Raw genomic sequence first — 14599 nt, 5'->3', positions numbered from 1 at the left:
TTTTTTTTATCCTTACCACTTCTCGCATTATCTTTTCGACGAACTCTTTCGCTTTTTCTAGGTCTACATCCGTTGCTGCTTCCATACGACGATTACTTCTCCTATTGACAGCCTTGATATCTTCAACGTCGCTTTCGTCAACTGTTTGATATAGCTTGGTTGATGACATTGGAATCAAGTCAACTATGCCGTAATACAATAGACTTTTTGTTTGTATATTATGTAATAAACAAACAAATGTATTAATCTAATGTATATCCAACTTACTTTTGCTTGTGTAAATCGTGGATATAGATATATGACAACTTGAACTTTATAATTGCCGATCGAATGTGATCCCCCAGCGTCAAATCGATGAACGGATCCTCTGTTGAATCAATAACGCCCTGATCCTGCTGATCTCCTTATTGAGTTTGTTGTTGAATTTACTGTGTTCGTTGTCGTTGTAGTGGCATACCAATATTGCTTGAGATTCCACGACGTTTGCGTTTATTGATGTTCCCTTGAATTGCAGTTGCAGCTGTTTGACCAGCATCCTTTATAAGATTAGTTGCCATATCCACAAATTCATTAGCCACTGAAGCTTGCTCTGCCTCCAAACGTTTTTTTTTGGAATTCCACTTGTGCGTCATCGCAAAAAGACTTGTTTCCTACGCGTCTTAATGCTGTATTAGATGCTTTTGTTGGTAGGGATATTTTGGTTACAGGCGTTCTTTGGTAAGTTACACAAAATATATAAAGTTATATAAATTTTTTTTTTGATTTTTCATAAAACACTTCTTTTCTTTTTCTTTATCAAAATGTTTAAATCAAATGAAACACTATTTTGAACACTTTATGACGAAGAACAAGCTATAATCTATTTATAAAAGCAAGGACTTATAAAACCTTTTATTTGTAGAAAATGCAAAAAACCATTATCCATTGGAAAATATTATCAAAGATATCGATTTTATTGTTATCCAGATAATATTAGAAAAGGTGTATTTGCCGAAACATTATTTGAAAAAACAAATCTACGACCAATACAAATAGTAGAACTATCACGTCAATGAATGATTGGTATGTATCTTTTATAATATAACATATATAATATTAATTTGTTTTTTATATAGATCCTTCTCCTATAAAAGTGTCTCTACAAATGGGAATCGATGATGAAACAGTTACATGATTATATTCAAAAATACGCTTTGCGATAAACATATAGATCCTTAATAATCAAGAGTTATAGAAAAATGTAATTGGTGGACAAGATGAAATTGTTGAAATCGACGAATGCTGTTTTGGCGAAACAAAAATTACTACTGCAAAGCATAAACGATACAGAAAACATATGTGGATATTAGGCGGTTATCAAAGAAATTCAAATCTGTTCTTTTTGGTGCCTGTTCAAAATCGAAAAATGTCAACATTATTACCAATAATCAAGGATCAAGTTTATCAAGGAACAACTATAATCACTGATGGTTTACGATCTTATACAAGCTTAAACAAGATGGGATATATTCATAAAGCAGTTGATCATTCAAAATATTTTATGGATCCAAATGATTCAACAATACATACTAACAGTATGGAAGGTTTTTGGATGTATTTAAGAAAACATATGCCCAATATAAAAAAAGATTCTGAGCTATATACATTGTATTTTTTAGATTATGCTTTTAGAAAAAGATATCATCATAATTTGTTTGAAATGTTAAAAACAGTTATTATGTATTATAATGAAAATCAAACGAAAATCCAAGATCAATAAAAATACTCTTTATTCTATCAAATATTATATCCACATTTTTTAATTTATTGGTATTATTTTCACTTAATAATTTCTTTTCATACATTAATATATTGTATAATAATTGTAAACAATATTCATCTCTTTGAAAATTTTTATTAATGTTATTGCTATCATTATCTTCTTTATCATCATCTGAATTGCTATCATCTGAATTACAGTGAACCCCCGCTTTTTGCACCCCCGATTATTGCAGATCCCTGCTTTTTGCAACTTTTTGGAGCAGATTCCCGCTCAACACTTAGTAAAATTGCAGATTCCTCAGTTTTTGTAGATTGCAACTCAGAAATCGGGACCTGCAATTTCCTGCTTCGGCCTTATTAGCCTCAAACTTCGGAGACGGTGAGACCCAAACCAGTGACAAAAGAGATACACTAATATATTCTATTATATAAGAGGTTTTAAACTAAATAAAGAAAGTTGTGATTGCTGATTGCTTTGACTGACTTTTTCTACGAAAATTGTCACGAATTTTTCGAAGCTGATCTTTGATCTCTTGATGTTCTGGATCAATCAAAATCTCGATGACTTTTTCCACCATCCGAGCCTTCTCCTGATTGTGTACTTTGGAGATTGACATGGAGCATCATTAGAAGGCTCTCCAGAATCATTAGCAGCTTCAGCAATCGAATTTGCATCTACAACTGCTTTATCAAGCATAGCTTTAAGAATTTCATCATTGGTTAGCACTGGATGAACAGCTGCTACTTCCTCAGGTGGATCGGCATCAAAAGTGAAGTTTTGAAGATCATGGCTCCCATATATATGGCTCAAATGATCATTGATCTGACCTAGGGCTACTTCATCTTCACAAACGGATCCATTGCTAATGCTGTTAGTTGCACCCTCTACCACCTTTGTCTTCTTAAAGCAATTTGCGATTGTAGAAGGCTTAACGTCTTTATACCAAGCCTCAAGACACCAAGCCATACCAAAAATGATTTCCACACGGAAAACATTGCCATCATTTGCTGGTAGACCTTGCTCCAAACGGTACTTAATTTTCTCGTAAGCCTTTTCATATTGCTTATTCCTGAAGTTAACTGCTTTAGTATACAAATAATCACCCCTCCTTACATGATATGCATGAGATCTTATTCTTGTATATACTTGAAATGCACCTTGAAGCTACTGATTATACCAGCATCCAATGGCTGCATTATCGACGTCGTGTTGGGTGGCAAATATAAAAGCTCAACGTTGGTTGGCTCGTAATCACAAAAGTGCCTAGAAAAGTTATCCAGCAGCAAAAGGATCTTGCGTTTTTGATGCCTCATTGAGTTATCTAGTTTTTTGAGATAATTATAGAAAATCTCACGCGTCATCCATGCGTTGGCATTTGCTCGATAATTCATCACGCTAATGTTTGGATAACCATCCTTTCCTCTCTACCAGACAAACAAACACTATGTAAGCAAATATGCACCTATTGGATATAATGATGAAGTACCTTCTTAAAGCATGCTGGATTTTGGGATTTGCTGATAAACCAAGGAAACCTGTAGTAAGTAATATTATTAGCTGCTTGCATATTATATCATTTAACTATCGTGGTTAACACTCTACTAGATCAAAGGATGATTCTCAAATTCTATTATCCAATATGCCCCTTGATAGTTATACCATTTGTCAGAGCCGTCTGCATTGGTCGTTAACACAAGTATCAACCGCGTTTTATCCAACTTAACGCCCTTGAAGGATGCAGGAGCAATGGTAGTAGTTGGGGCACTTGAGTAGAATACTGCTGTTTCATCCATGTTGTAAATGTCCTTGAGAGCATACTGTGCACATTTTGCTTGGACTTCTGGAAGTTTGGCAGCAGCTAGGCTAACATCTGCAGATGAAGCCTCACCGTGTACCTTATGCACCTTCAGCTGGTAACGACGCTAGAATCTGTTCTCCCATCCATTGGAAAAGCAAAATTGTTCCTCAGAAATGCCCATGTCCTGTGCAAATTCTTTTCCGGCATGAATGATCAATCTCCAGTTAATTGGAGAGCGCTCATGGTAGCGCTGCTCGATCCACATGTACAATGCATGTTCAAGTTGCTATTATAGTTTGTTTTATTACTATTTCTGTCGTAAAATACACTTGGAAGCAAATAGGAACACATACTGGAAACTTTGCTCGGTCTTTCTTTTTTCTGTGACGATCGATGCCATTTTGTTCGTCTTGCTTTCGACCCTGGATCATTCTTGTAATCGTCGTCACATGAGGCATATTTTCGAGGTTCAACTCAATTTTAGCCTAAGCAACTAGATCCTTGAAACTGATCTTGACTTTAGCTTTCTCCTTTTGGATGTAATAGTTGTAGATGATGTCATTTTGCTCGTCAGTGAGCTTCTCATATTTGGCTTTGCCCATGATGAAAAAGAAGTTGAATAGAAGAGAAGAAGTAATGATTGCAAAAAGAAGCTAGGCTATACGTAGATATTATCACTGAGCTATAATGATGGACCGCACTCTTTTAATTGGTGTATACTAATTACACTTTGCCAGCTTATCGATCCCATTTGTGTAACATATTCACATTTTACAGATCCTCAGATTTTGCAGCTTTTTTGACGGTATTCCCGCTGTTGCAAAAAGCGGGGGTTCACTGTATTATCATCTGAATTACCATCATCTGTATAATAACCATCTTCTAAACAATATTCACAATATGTTCTATTACTATCTTCTTTTACATAGCATCCATTGTATTCAAAATTTCTATATTTATTATTATTATTATATCTTTTCTTTTTAGTATTACTAATATCAGGAGTACTAAGATTTGAAAGACTTCGTTTATTACTATCATTGTTATCATCTTCTATTTCACTATTATCTGTTAATAGCTCATCAAAATATTTTTTTCTCTATTATAATTTTCATTACTTACTAATACAGCATTACCTTCTAATGAACTATCATCTGTAACAGATGGTGTTGATAAATTTTTTGTTTTATTGTTATTGTATATTTTTCTTTTACTTCCTCTTCTTTTTGTTATTTTATAATATTCTTGATATTTCTCTTCTTGTTGACCATTTTCATTATTATATGATATTTCAAAATCAATTTGTTTATTTTTTTCATCATATAGAATAATAACATTTTTAATATTGTTTTCAATCATAAAATTAATTATAATTGATCTTTTTATTTTTGATGTAAATTTTTTATGTGTCTCTTCCATTTTGATATTAGTTTTATATATATTATAAAAATTCAATTTTTAAAAAAAATATTATGCAAATTTAGATAAAATTTAAATATCATCGCTCTTTTAAATTTACCATTTGCCACTTCTTGCTGATGTTTTGAATCGTCGATATAGTTGACCATCAAGGGTATCAAAAGATTGTAAATCAGTAGTCTTGTCGATTATTGTATTAATGTTTCGCCATAAAAAATGCGAGTAACTGATGCGATTAATGGGATTTGCGTCAAAGTAGGCATTCACAAGTTCGTCGATCCAAGTCATTAGGGTAAGTGCGGAATAAAGGGAAAGAATTAAGAAGTGGCCCACAAAAGAAGCGGGTTTAGTATTTCATAAAAAGTCCCCAGTCATGGCTCCACCGCAAACCTTCTATCTAGACCTTCTTCCTTATTGCCCTGATATGGGCCAAGGTCGCTCAAGACGAGATGGTGTCTGTGATTCACGCTCATCGGGACTTAACCTCTTCTGACTAGTCAGGACCATTTACTACTCTCGTACTTGGCGTATTGGTCGCAGTGAAGGCAGCGTTCTATTTGATGTTAGCTATTCCTGGCTCCACTGATGCTGTTGGCACACAGATGGCCGAGTCCCTGATAATTATGGCATCATTATCCACCGTGGAGGCAAATGAGTCATCTTCAGTTTCAACGCGAAACATGACCCAGACCGTCAACTTGCACTGGAAAAAGGTGCTACTCTCACTATGAGTGCCACATAACAAGGAGAGAACATCTCAATTGAACAACAGTAACAGCAATAGTACACTGCTTTGGAGGGCCTAGACGAGACCGCCTCGTCTGCCACAGGACAAGGAATATCACCCATGCGACCAGCAGCAGCACCCGAGACGCCGGAACCGACAAAAGTCTTGTCTTATATGCCTAGTGTAGCTTCATTTACATAGATACCGTAGCAGAATTGCAAGCTTACGCGGACCTGGAGAGCTTCATTGTCCAGTGCGTGATTTACTATTCGGGCGCTGGTGCTGAGGAGGGTACCACGGATCCCGTAGACACTATTAACTTTTTTGTAGGTCGTACTAGTGTTGATGGATCCAATTAAGCCAATGAATCGTATCGTAATTGAAGTCGCCGAGAAAGATGCTGCGACGAGGAGGAGCTTGGTCAAAGTTGAGTAAATGATGTAAAGAATCGAAAAAAGATGGACAAGAGGTCGCGACAGCTGGGGCGTATAGAAAGTGATCATGAAAGTCAGAGCAGAGTTGTTGTTGGTGTGAGACACACGCCACCAAAAGACAACCATCCTGAGGGGACCAGTCGGCATTGTTGAGTAGGTCGAGTTGCATGATACGAGGACACAGTGCTGAGTGAAAGTGCTGGAGCAGGCGCGAAGACGAAATGAAAGAGGTTCGTGGTCGATGGAATAGTCGGTATGTGTTTCTAGCTTGGCGATCAGGTTGATTCTAAGTGAGCGAATATGATAAATTAGAGGATGGCGAGGTTAGGAGAGGATTTTCTTCCCCCTTCTGCAGTTGAGGGAGGTGATGGTGATACGTTGTGTATCACCCTCGATCAGTGTTGGCATTTCTGATTGCTCCCTTTTCCGACGGTGTCGGAAACGGGTCGTAAATGATTTCCGGCGTCAAAGAGTAATTCTATACTTAGGACATTCTTTGACGTTAAATAAATAATGTTATTTGTATGATATCTGTATAGAAATCGTTAAAAACAGTCAGCAATTTTTATGCATAGTGTATCTTGGCCGCAGCTTATAAAGACGGCAGCATGAAGTCCATATGCGGAGATAAATGATGTATTGCGCAGTATTATCATCTTGCCTCTGTCAACTTCAATAGTTTTATTGCTCGCCTATACCATGAGCCAAGATGGTTGAAGAAGCAAACCGCAATAAATACTCCAAGGATCAAAATATTCTAGCAGCAAGCTGCGCAATAATAAAGCGGAGCCTTGATGGCAAGATGTTAAAAGCTTCAAAGTATAAATATAACGGAAAGTAAGACAAGAATTGATGCCGCCGAAAAGATTCCTGAAAACAATATCCAGGTGATTGCAGTCATAACAGATTCGGCAAGTGCATATACTGCTCCTCGTTCACAATTGCGCCGCGTCAACCAACATATCGCTTGGCTTCCGTGTTTTGCCTATCAAATGAATCTTTGTATCGCAGACATGTTTAAGGCCTTTACTTCGCTAAAGGACTACGTTGCCCAAGCCGTCAAGGTAATTGAAGCGTTCAACTGTTCCCCATATTTGACCCGAAAACTTAAAGATCAACCAGACCAGTGCACGACAACGACGTAGGGTTACCTTGCAACAACCTGCAAGTACCCGATGGAACAGCCATCTCAACGCTTTCAGAAGCTTATGTGATACACAGATTGCATTGAAGGTATGTACCCATTTTAATTCGTAGTAATTCACGGTCAACTCGAACTTAATGCAACAAGTCATTAATTCATAAATATCTTCTGAAAAGCATACCGTATTGTCCTTGGAAGAAACGATGGATACTCGCTTGCCACCTGAGGTTGCAAACATTATTAAGGATGAAACTCTCTGGGCACACGTACAAGGATTGCAATCAATGGTCCAGCCTTTTGCCACCAGCCTCGATTGTTTGCAAAGCGACCAAGCAAGGCTGTATCATATTGTTCATCAGTTTGCGAGTATCATCCCGCACATCGTTGCAAACGATCATGTTAAGACGTTGCCGCAAGAACAGTTGAGTGCCTTTATCAGTCGATTGGAACGACGCTGGTATCAGTGGGAGCAGCCACTTTTGCTTCTGGCATTGTACCTGAACCCGAACTATCGTCTCAACAATATTAACACTTTCCTGGATCCTTTTCACAGAGACACCGAAAACTGAGACATATCTGTTCTCGAGCTTGGCTTGTGGGCTGCGCGGTACTTTTCTATGTGGATTGGACAGAAATCCCAGAGTATGATGGCGTTAATACAAAGATACCATGAGCAAGATTACCCATTCAGTGCAAATATGGCTAAGCAATTCCCGTCAATGGAGCGATATTGGGCTATGATGGAGCAAGCCAACCATGAGTGCAAGGATCTGGTGTTCGTGGCTCGCCGCGTGCATTCGAATGGCGTCCACTCAGCTTCCTGTGAACGGCTGTTTAGCGATATGGGATTCTATCACAGCAATCGACGAAACAGACTTTGGGTGGGACAAGGTGCTTAAAATTGCACAAGTCCGAGCAGTGCTACGAAAGGAAGACACGCACATGCGACGGATGCGCACTGAAACAACCACGCCCACACCCACTGCTCAACCCATGCTACACCCTCAGACAGTGTCATATAATAGGGGATCTATAGAGTGGATAGTTGTTCCCGTTGAGGGGTAGCCATAGCTTCGTTGGGAGCAGAGCGGCACATCCCCATGCCCATCCCACTCCTGACTCCGCTACCGGCAACATACCTTTGAACATGTGACTTGTATTTTTATAAACTTCAGAGGCTATCCATTTGGGCAGGTCTATTTGCACACGCCCTCATACACACCCCCAGTCACACCTAGGTAGGATTTCTGTTACACACACCCCGCTGACATTTCTTTCGTGCACACCCCCTCACACCCTTTTGACTGAAAATTGTGCAAAATATTTTAGTCATGCACATCCTTTATTAAAGTTACAGTAATGCAGCTTATTCCTGAAGCTATGCGAGCTTGCAATAAAGAAATGATCCAGCATAAAGTATATGCTTAAATAGAAATATATATGAAACACCTCTTTACCTATCATCATTGTATATGGGTATACATAGGACGGACAGTTATATTATTTAAAAATCCAGGAACACTTGAAGTGATACAAACGCGCTTTTATTTATTAAAATTTCTACCTACCTCATTACTGCTCATTAAACGCAATGTCAAAAACAATGACCTCCATTCCAGAAGAACTTAACACCGCATGGGATGGATTCGATGCCGCAAAGAGTGCCTGCTATGCATGGGGCAAAGAAAATGGTGTCTCGTTGCGTATTATTAGAAGTAATAAGACGGGAAATAAGAGGAAGCTCCAGATTGCTTGCAAGCATTATGGTGAGCCAGTCAACAAGGGCGTATGTGAAGAGCAGAAGACCACGACAAGACAAATGGTTATTGTAGATGACGAGGGCACAGCCATTGCATCATCCAAGGATAAAAAGATCGACACTCGTCAAAGGGACTCTCAGCGGTTTGGTTGCAAATTCGAAATGATCCTTCGTCCTTTGAACCAGACCAGCAACCAATGGCACATAGTCTCTTTCTATGATGGCGGTCATAACCATGAGTTGGCAAACGAGCTTTCGTCGTACCCAATGCTCCGTAGACTCGATCACGATGAGGAGGTCGTTATGTAGATGGTACAAGCGCATGCAACCAACAAAGCTGTATTGTCTTATCTTGCCAGCAAGAACAAGATTGCTCATCCTAAGGACATCACCAATCTTCGTCAGCGCATCTTCAACAACGACCCAGATCATGCAATGTTCCAGCTGATCAAAAAGCTTCAAGAAAACGAGTACGAAGTCCAATGGAAAGCAAAACAAGAAGGCGACAAACGCTTTTTGCAGTCTCTCTTCTTTGCGCACAGATCGGCAATCGCACTCGCTCGCCAATTCCCGGAAGTTGTTACCTTGGACGCCACTTACAAGACAAACAAGCACCGGTTGCCATTTATCAACATTGTTGGAACTGGCAATATTGGATATCCCCAATTGATGACTTTCTGCATTGCTGGCTGCTGGGTATCAGAGGAAAACAACGACAGCTACGATTGGGTGATTCGCAAGCTTCAAACTGTCGTTTGGCCACTTGCTCAGGTTTCGTCCCCTGGTGTGTTTGTAACAGACAGCGAATCTGCTTTGACCGGTGCTCTCGACCGCGTTTTTCCAACGGCGAAGAAGATCCTATGCAAGATGCATATACGACGCAACTTCAGGGTCAACCTACGCAAGCTTTTTGATGTCAAGGACTATTACGAGGAACTCGAGAAAGCTATCAATTTTTTAATGGCTAGTGAGTATCAACCACGATTTCGAACGAGAGGCTCGAAGAATAGGCAATGAAGATGTATGAGGAGGCTGCTCAAAAAGCAAAAAGACCCGACGTTGTCATGGACTATTTGCAAAGGTGTGTACAATTGAATAAGCATGGATTTTTTGACTACATGCTACTTGGACTTAAACACGTTTCTGCGTTATACAGAAAGCTTGCTTCAAAAGACAAGTGGGTAGGCAATTGCCTCACTCATGTAAAGCATTTCGGAAATGACAGCACAAATAGAGTCGAAGGAACGCATGCCAACATGAAAAAGGCAATCATGTCCTCAAGTGGCAATCTCCTAACTGCCTTTACGCAAATTGACGAGTTTTATCGATTGAAGGTTTATCTCTTATAGTAATTATATTGATCCATTAGTGACGAGGCTCTTACATGCTTTCTTCCTTATATTAGAACTTGAATTGGAAGCGCCAGATCGACAAGGAAAGTTTTGGCGGAAACTCGCACATCCCACCACAGCAAAAGCAGCGTTTGGCAGCTTTGGAACGTAAAATTTCCAAGTTCGCTTTCTACACCATCCGCGACGAGCTAACAGTCAATAATCCGTTAAAGACTGATCACTGCCGATGTGCAATCAAGTATCATTATGATATTCCGTGCTGCCATGTGCTTCCATCACAGGGTGAAATCCCCTTAAGCTTAATTCCCAGACGCTGGCACCTTTATCCTGAGAAAACGGCATCTCAAGGTAGCCATGGCTGTTATGTAAAAGCTGTTATATTTGTAACGTACAGTATCTGATTTTTGTTGTTATTAGGAGAACCAAACACAACGAGCAATAGCAATAGCAACAGTTTGGCGATGACTGGTTCATTTACAGCCCCAAGCCTGGAATCGCAAATCGAAGGAGAGCTCACACGCCTCAACAATCTTGTACACCGCTTTCCAGATAATCAACAACGTGCAACTCTCCTCGCGCACCTACAATCTATCAATGATGATATGTTCATTGACGTTGAGCAGCTTCAGCAGCCAAAATCAATCCCCAAAAGCACTCAAAAACCACAAAACAGCAGCAACAAGCGTGAGCTGATCGCTTTAGAGCATCAAGACTCTTAAAGCCGAAAGAAAGCAAACACCGACATTGGTCGTGATGCTGCAGCAATATGGTAAAGTTTTATGCATTAAGATGTATAGCCAATTCTTTACTTAAATTTTTAATATCTATAGGAACGGAAAGATGGAGCCAACAATAGCAAATGAAGCAAACAACATGGCGCTCACCATCCCTCCTCCTCCAAAAATTCGCTTTGTACCTAACCTCAACCTTGTTTGCAAATGGATTCCTCCACCAGCTGTTGAATTGGTGCATAATCCCATGCCAGACAGTAACTGTGGCTTTCGGGCCTTAGCTGTTGAGCTGTATAACACAGAGGAGCGATACGTCGATGTCAAGACCAAGATGCTCGATCAGTACCTCTCCAACGCCAATACGCTTTACCAATACTATGACAAGGGTCGTTTACTAAAAGTACTCGATCCATATTCAAGTGAATGGTTCGTCTCGCCTGAAAGCAGTCAAATTGCCGCTGATACGTTCGAAATGCCAATTGTTATAGATGGCGCACAATCGCACATTTTCTTCCCTTTAACAACCAACCCAGTACACGCCAAGCGCACCCACCCAATCGTCCTACAGCTTATTGGAACCACTTCATACTCGTTATGACCAAAAACGACGCAGCTATCCAGTGGCCTGAAATATTCCCTGAGGGTCGTGGACCACACAAAAGCATTCGCGATGATCCTTGGTATCCCCTTTTTGAAGATTCTTTTGAACGGTCTATTCGACCGTTTCCCGCGATTCCCAATGACGAAGAAGTGCATCCCATTCACGCATCTGATTCTGAGGGCGAAGACTTAACCACCTGTAACCGAAATAATTAATCAGCTATTTGACACTTGATCCTCTTACTTTTTCGCTACCTTTCTTACTTTCCCTGTCACTTTCTCTTTTTTAATTCTTTTTGCCAACACCTTATACTTAGACTAATAGACGAATCCTGTATCAATTTTCTTTATGCATTCTGCCAATTCTTTTCAGTCAAAAGGGTGTGAGGGGGTGTGCACGAAAGAAATGTCAGCGGGGTGTGTGTAACAGAAATCCTATCTGGGTGTGACTGGGGGTGTGCATGAGGGGGTGTGCAAATAGACCTGCCCATCCATTTCTCATACCCAAAAAAAGTATCTTCTTATTTAAAAAACGGAAAAACCAAAAACACAGTGTCAGCCTATGCGCGTACCCGGTATGGGGCTCCATTTATTGGCCCTCCATGCAACGTCCGCATAAGACAGGAAGCGCACACGTCCGCCCACGCAATGTGGCCCGATTGTTGTCCCCTTCTTATTTGCTGGCTGAATCGAGCCTGTGCGTGTACCTGGTATGGGGCTCCACTTAGTGGCCCTCCATGCAACGTCCGCATAAGACAGGAAGCGCACACGTCCGCCCACACAATGACCCAATCGTGGTCTCTGCGTGGCCCGATTGTTGTCCCCTTCTTATTTGCTCTTTTCAACTGTGTTGATTACGAATAGGGTAAGCCAAATGTGTTGGGAAGCGAGACGTGTTTTTGTTGATGTGGAAACTAAATGTTTGTTTGCCATCTCTCTTGATGGTTTTGTTCTCGAGACCCCTGGCTTGTGTCGCCCTATACTGAAAGCATACTCTGGCTGTCCATAAGTCACTCATGGCACAGTAAGCCATCGGATCCTAGTGTCAGATATCTATATCCTCGACCTTCGAATCGGATACCTGAGACGAAAAACATTGGAAAACAAGGGATGAACTAGATCGTTTTCCTTGGATCATCTCCAGCCTCTACTCCTTGCTTGACTTGGGACAACTTTTACACCATGCTTTCTTCTATCGCGCCTGCTTCAGTTTTAATTTGTGGCAGACGGATTTGAGACAGCAATAGCACCTCATATTGTCCAGCTTCTTGTCCGCTGGTGCAAATTTGATGATCTTGGTTCTCGTGAAGCTACTACGAAAGGTTTCCGGACAAAAGCAATAATCCGGTTAAATACCCAGTCTCAGTACTTCCAGATTTTCGTCCAAACAAGAATGGGGGCGCTTTTGGTCAATTTCTATGGCTGTACCTGTGCGCAACCTCTGGTTTCGGGCACTTTACCAAAAACTATCTTGCCGTGGTACGCTACGTCGACTTTTTCCAGTCGAATTTGACTCGAACAAATGTCCTGCGTGCGTCCATGGGATTGACGATTTTCACCACTTCCTTGCCGATTGTCCAAAAAAAAACGGCTCATATCGAGTAGATGATTACTGAGGACGACGAAAGGTCAGTCTTGCTTATCATACACCATCATCGTCACCGTCTTCGACAACAATAATGATAAGAAATGATATGAATCTCACCTCACATACGGAACATGTCATATGTTTCTTTCGTAAAAGCTTACCTATGATAAAATTGTGTTCAAAAGCATAGACAGGCGCCAAGACAAGACGTTGGTCGACATCTATTTTCAGCGTGGCTACGTACTTTTCTTACTGATGTGTTTTCCTCTTGCTGTTCTTTGAATGGAATCTGGATTAGTTTCTGGATGGCTCAATTCAAGATCCAGACGTTGCTCATGCCACTCCTAAGAATTACTTATACTTTATAGGTCACTTTGAAAGAGAGACACATCTAACACGTTTTTCGCGTACAGATCTACTTGATGCTCCTCCAATTTCCAAATTTCGTGACACACGTATTATTTGCGTTACTGATTGCCGTTTCGAAGCCCAGGGCATCATTGGCGCCACCGCATACATTCTAACCATAGCAGCACCCATCGTTCTATTGAATTGCTACGTATTTGTCAACTGTCTCAGGTTAGGCGTTGCCGGCATCTTCGCCTCATTTTTGTTCAATAACGCCATCACATTTGCATTATTGGTTCTGTACACGACCAAAATCGAAGGTTCTCAAGGCTGGAGTGGATGATCTTTTTTTACGGCATGTTTTCAAAACCTCAATTCCATCATGCATCCTTTTTGGCTATGCTGTTTTGGTGCCGTATGAACGAGTGGAGCACAAGCAGTGACTACGTTCAGTGTATCGTATCTGGGCACAGGTCAGCTTGCAGCGCAATCGCTTCTTTTATGTACGAACGAGTTCGACGCTTTTTTCCTTGGGAAGAGAGTTTCCAAACGCATTGGCCCGCAGACATACTTATCCGTACTTATTTACTTCGGATAAGGCCGTGGTAGAAGCTGTGGTTGCAGCGATTTTAATTTTTGTCTTGTCCCAAAAGGTCAATATGATTCGTTTCCTGAGCACAGGCGTATTGCAAGGACTTGGACGTTAAAACGTTACGGCCATAACATCGCTCACTTCGTACTTTGTAGTCACCATCCCCTTGTGCTACGTGTTTGCTTTCACGCTACAAGACGGTCTCATTGGTCTATGAGTTGGTCAGTCAATCAATTATCTTATTTGCACCTTGATCCAGTCCTTGTATATTCTGCTGGAATTCAGCTGGTCACAGGAGTCTCGAAGAGTCAGAAAGCGCATCAAGGCACAATAAAAAAAGCTCGA

At 40.5% G+C, this 14599-nt stretch overlaps 2 protein-coding genes across 2 annotated transcripts; one reads left to right on the top strand and one right to left on the bottom strand.

The window, feature by feature from the left end:
- Positions 1-11242: 11242 nt before the first annotated feature.
- On the bottom strand, positions 11243-11493 carry BDB00DRAFT_838595 (uncharacterized protein; the record flags this gene model as incomplete). Its single annotated transcript, XM_053124646.1, has 1 exon — positions 11243-11493. A coding segment is annotated over one exon (199 nt), but the record flags the coding sequence as incomplete, so codon positions are not given.
- A 1651-nt stretch (positions 11494-13144) lies between these two features.
- Positions 13145-14005, top strand: BDB00DRAFT_790456 (uncharacterized protein; the record flags this gene model as incomplete). The annotated part of the gene is made up of 2 exons (XM_053120958.1): positions 13145-13205; positions 13728-14005. The coding sequence occupies 2 exons, from the start codon at positions 13145-13147 to the stop codon at positions 14003-14005; spliced, it is 339 nt and encodes a 112-aa protein (XP_052976568.1).
- Positions 14006-14599: the final 594 nt, after the last annotated feature.

The sequence above is a fragment of the Zychaea mexicana genome (genome assembly GCF_025766255.1).
Source record: "Zychaea mexicana strain RSA 1403 chromosome Unknown BDB00scaffold_73, whole genome shotgun sequence".
NCBI classification, from domain to species: Eukaryota; Fungi; Mucoromycota; class Mucoromycetes; order Mucorales; family Lichtheimiaceae; genus Zychaea; species Zychaea mexicana.
This window is presented reverse-complemented; position numbering and strand designations above follow the sequence as displayed.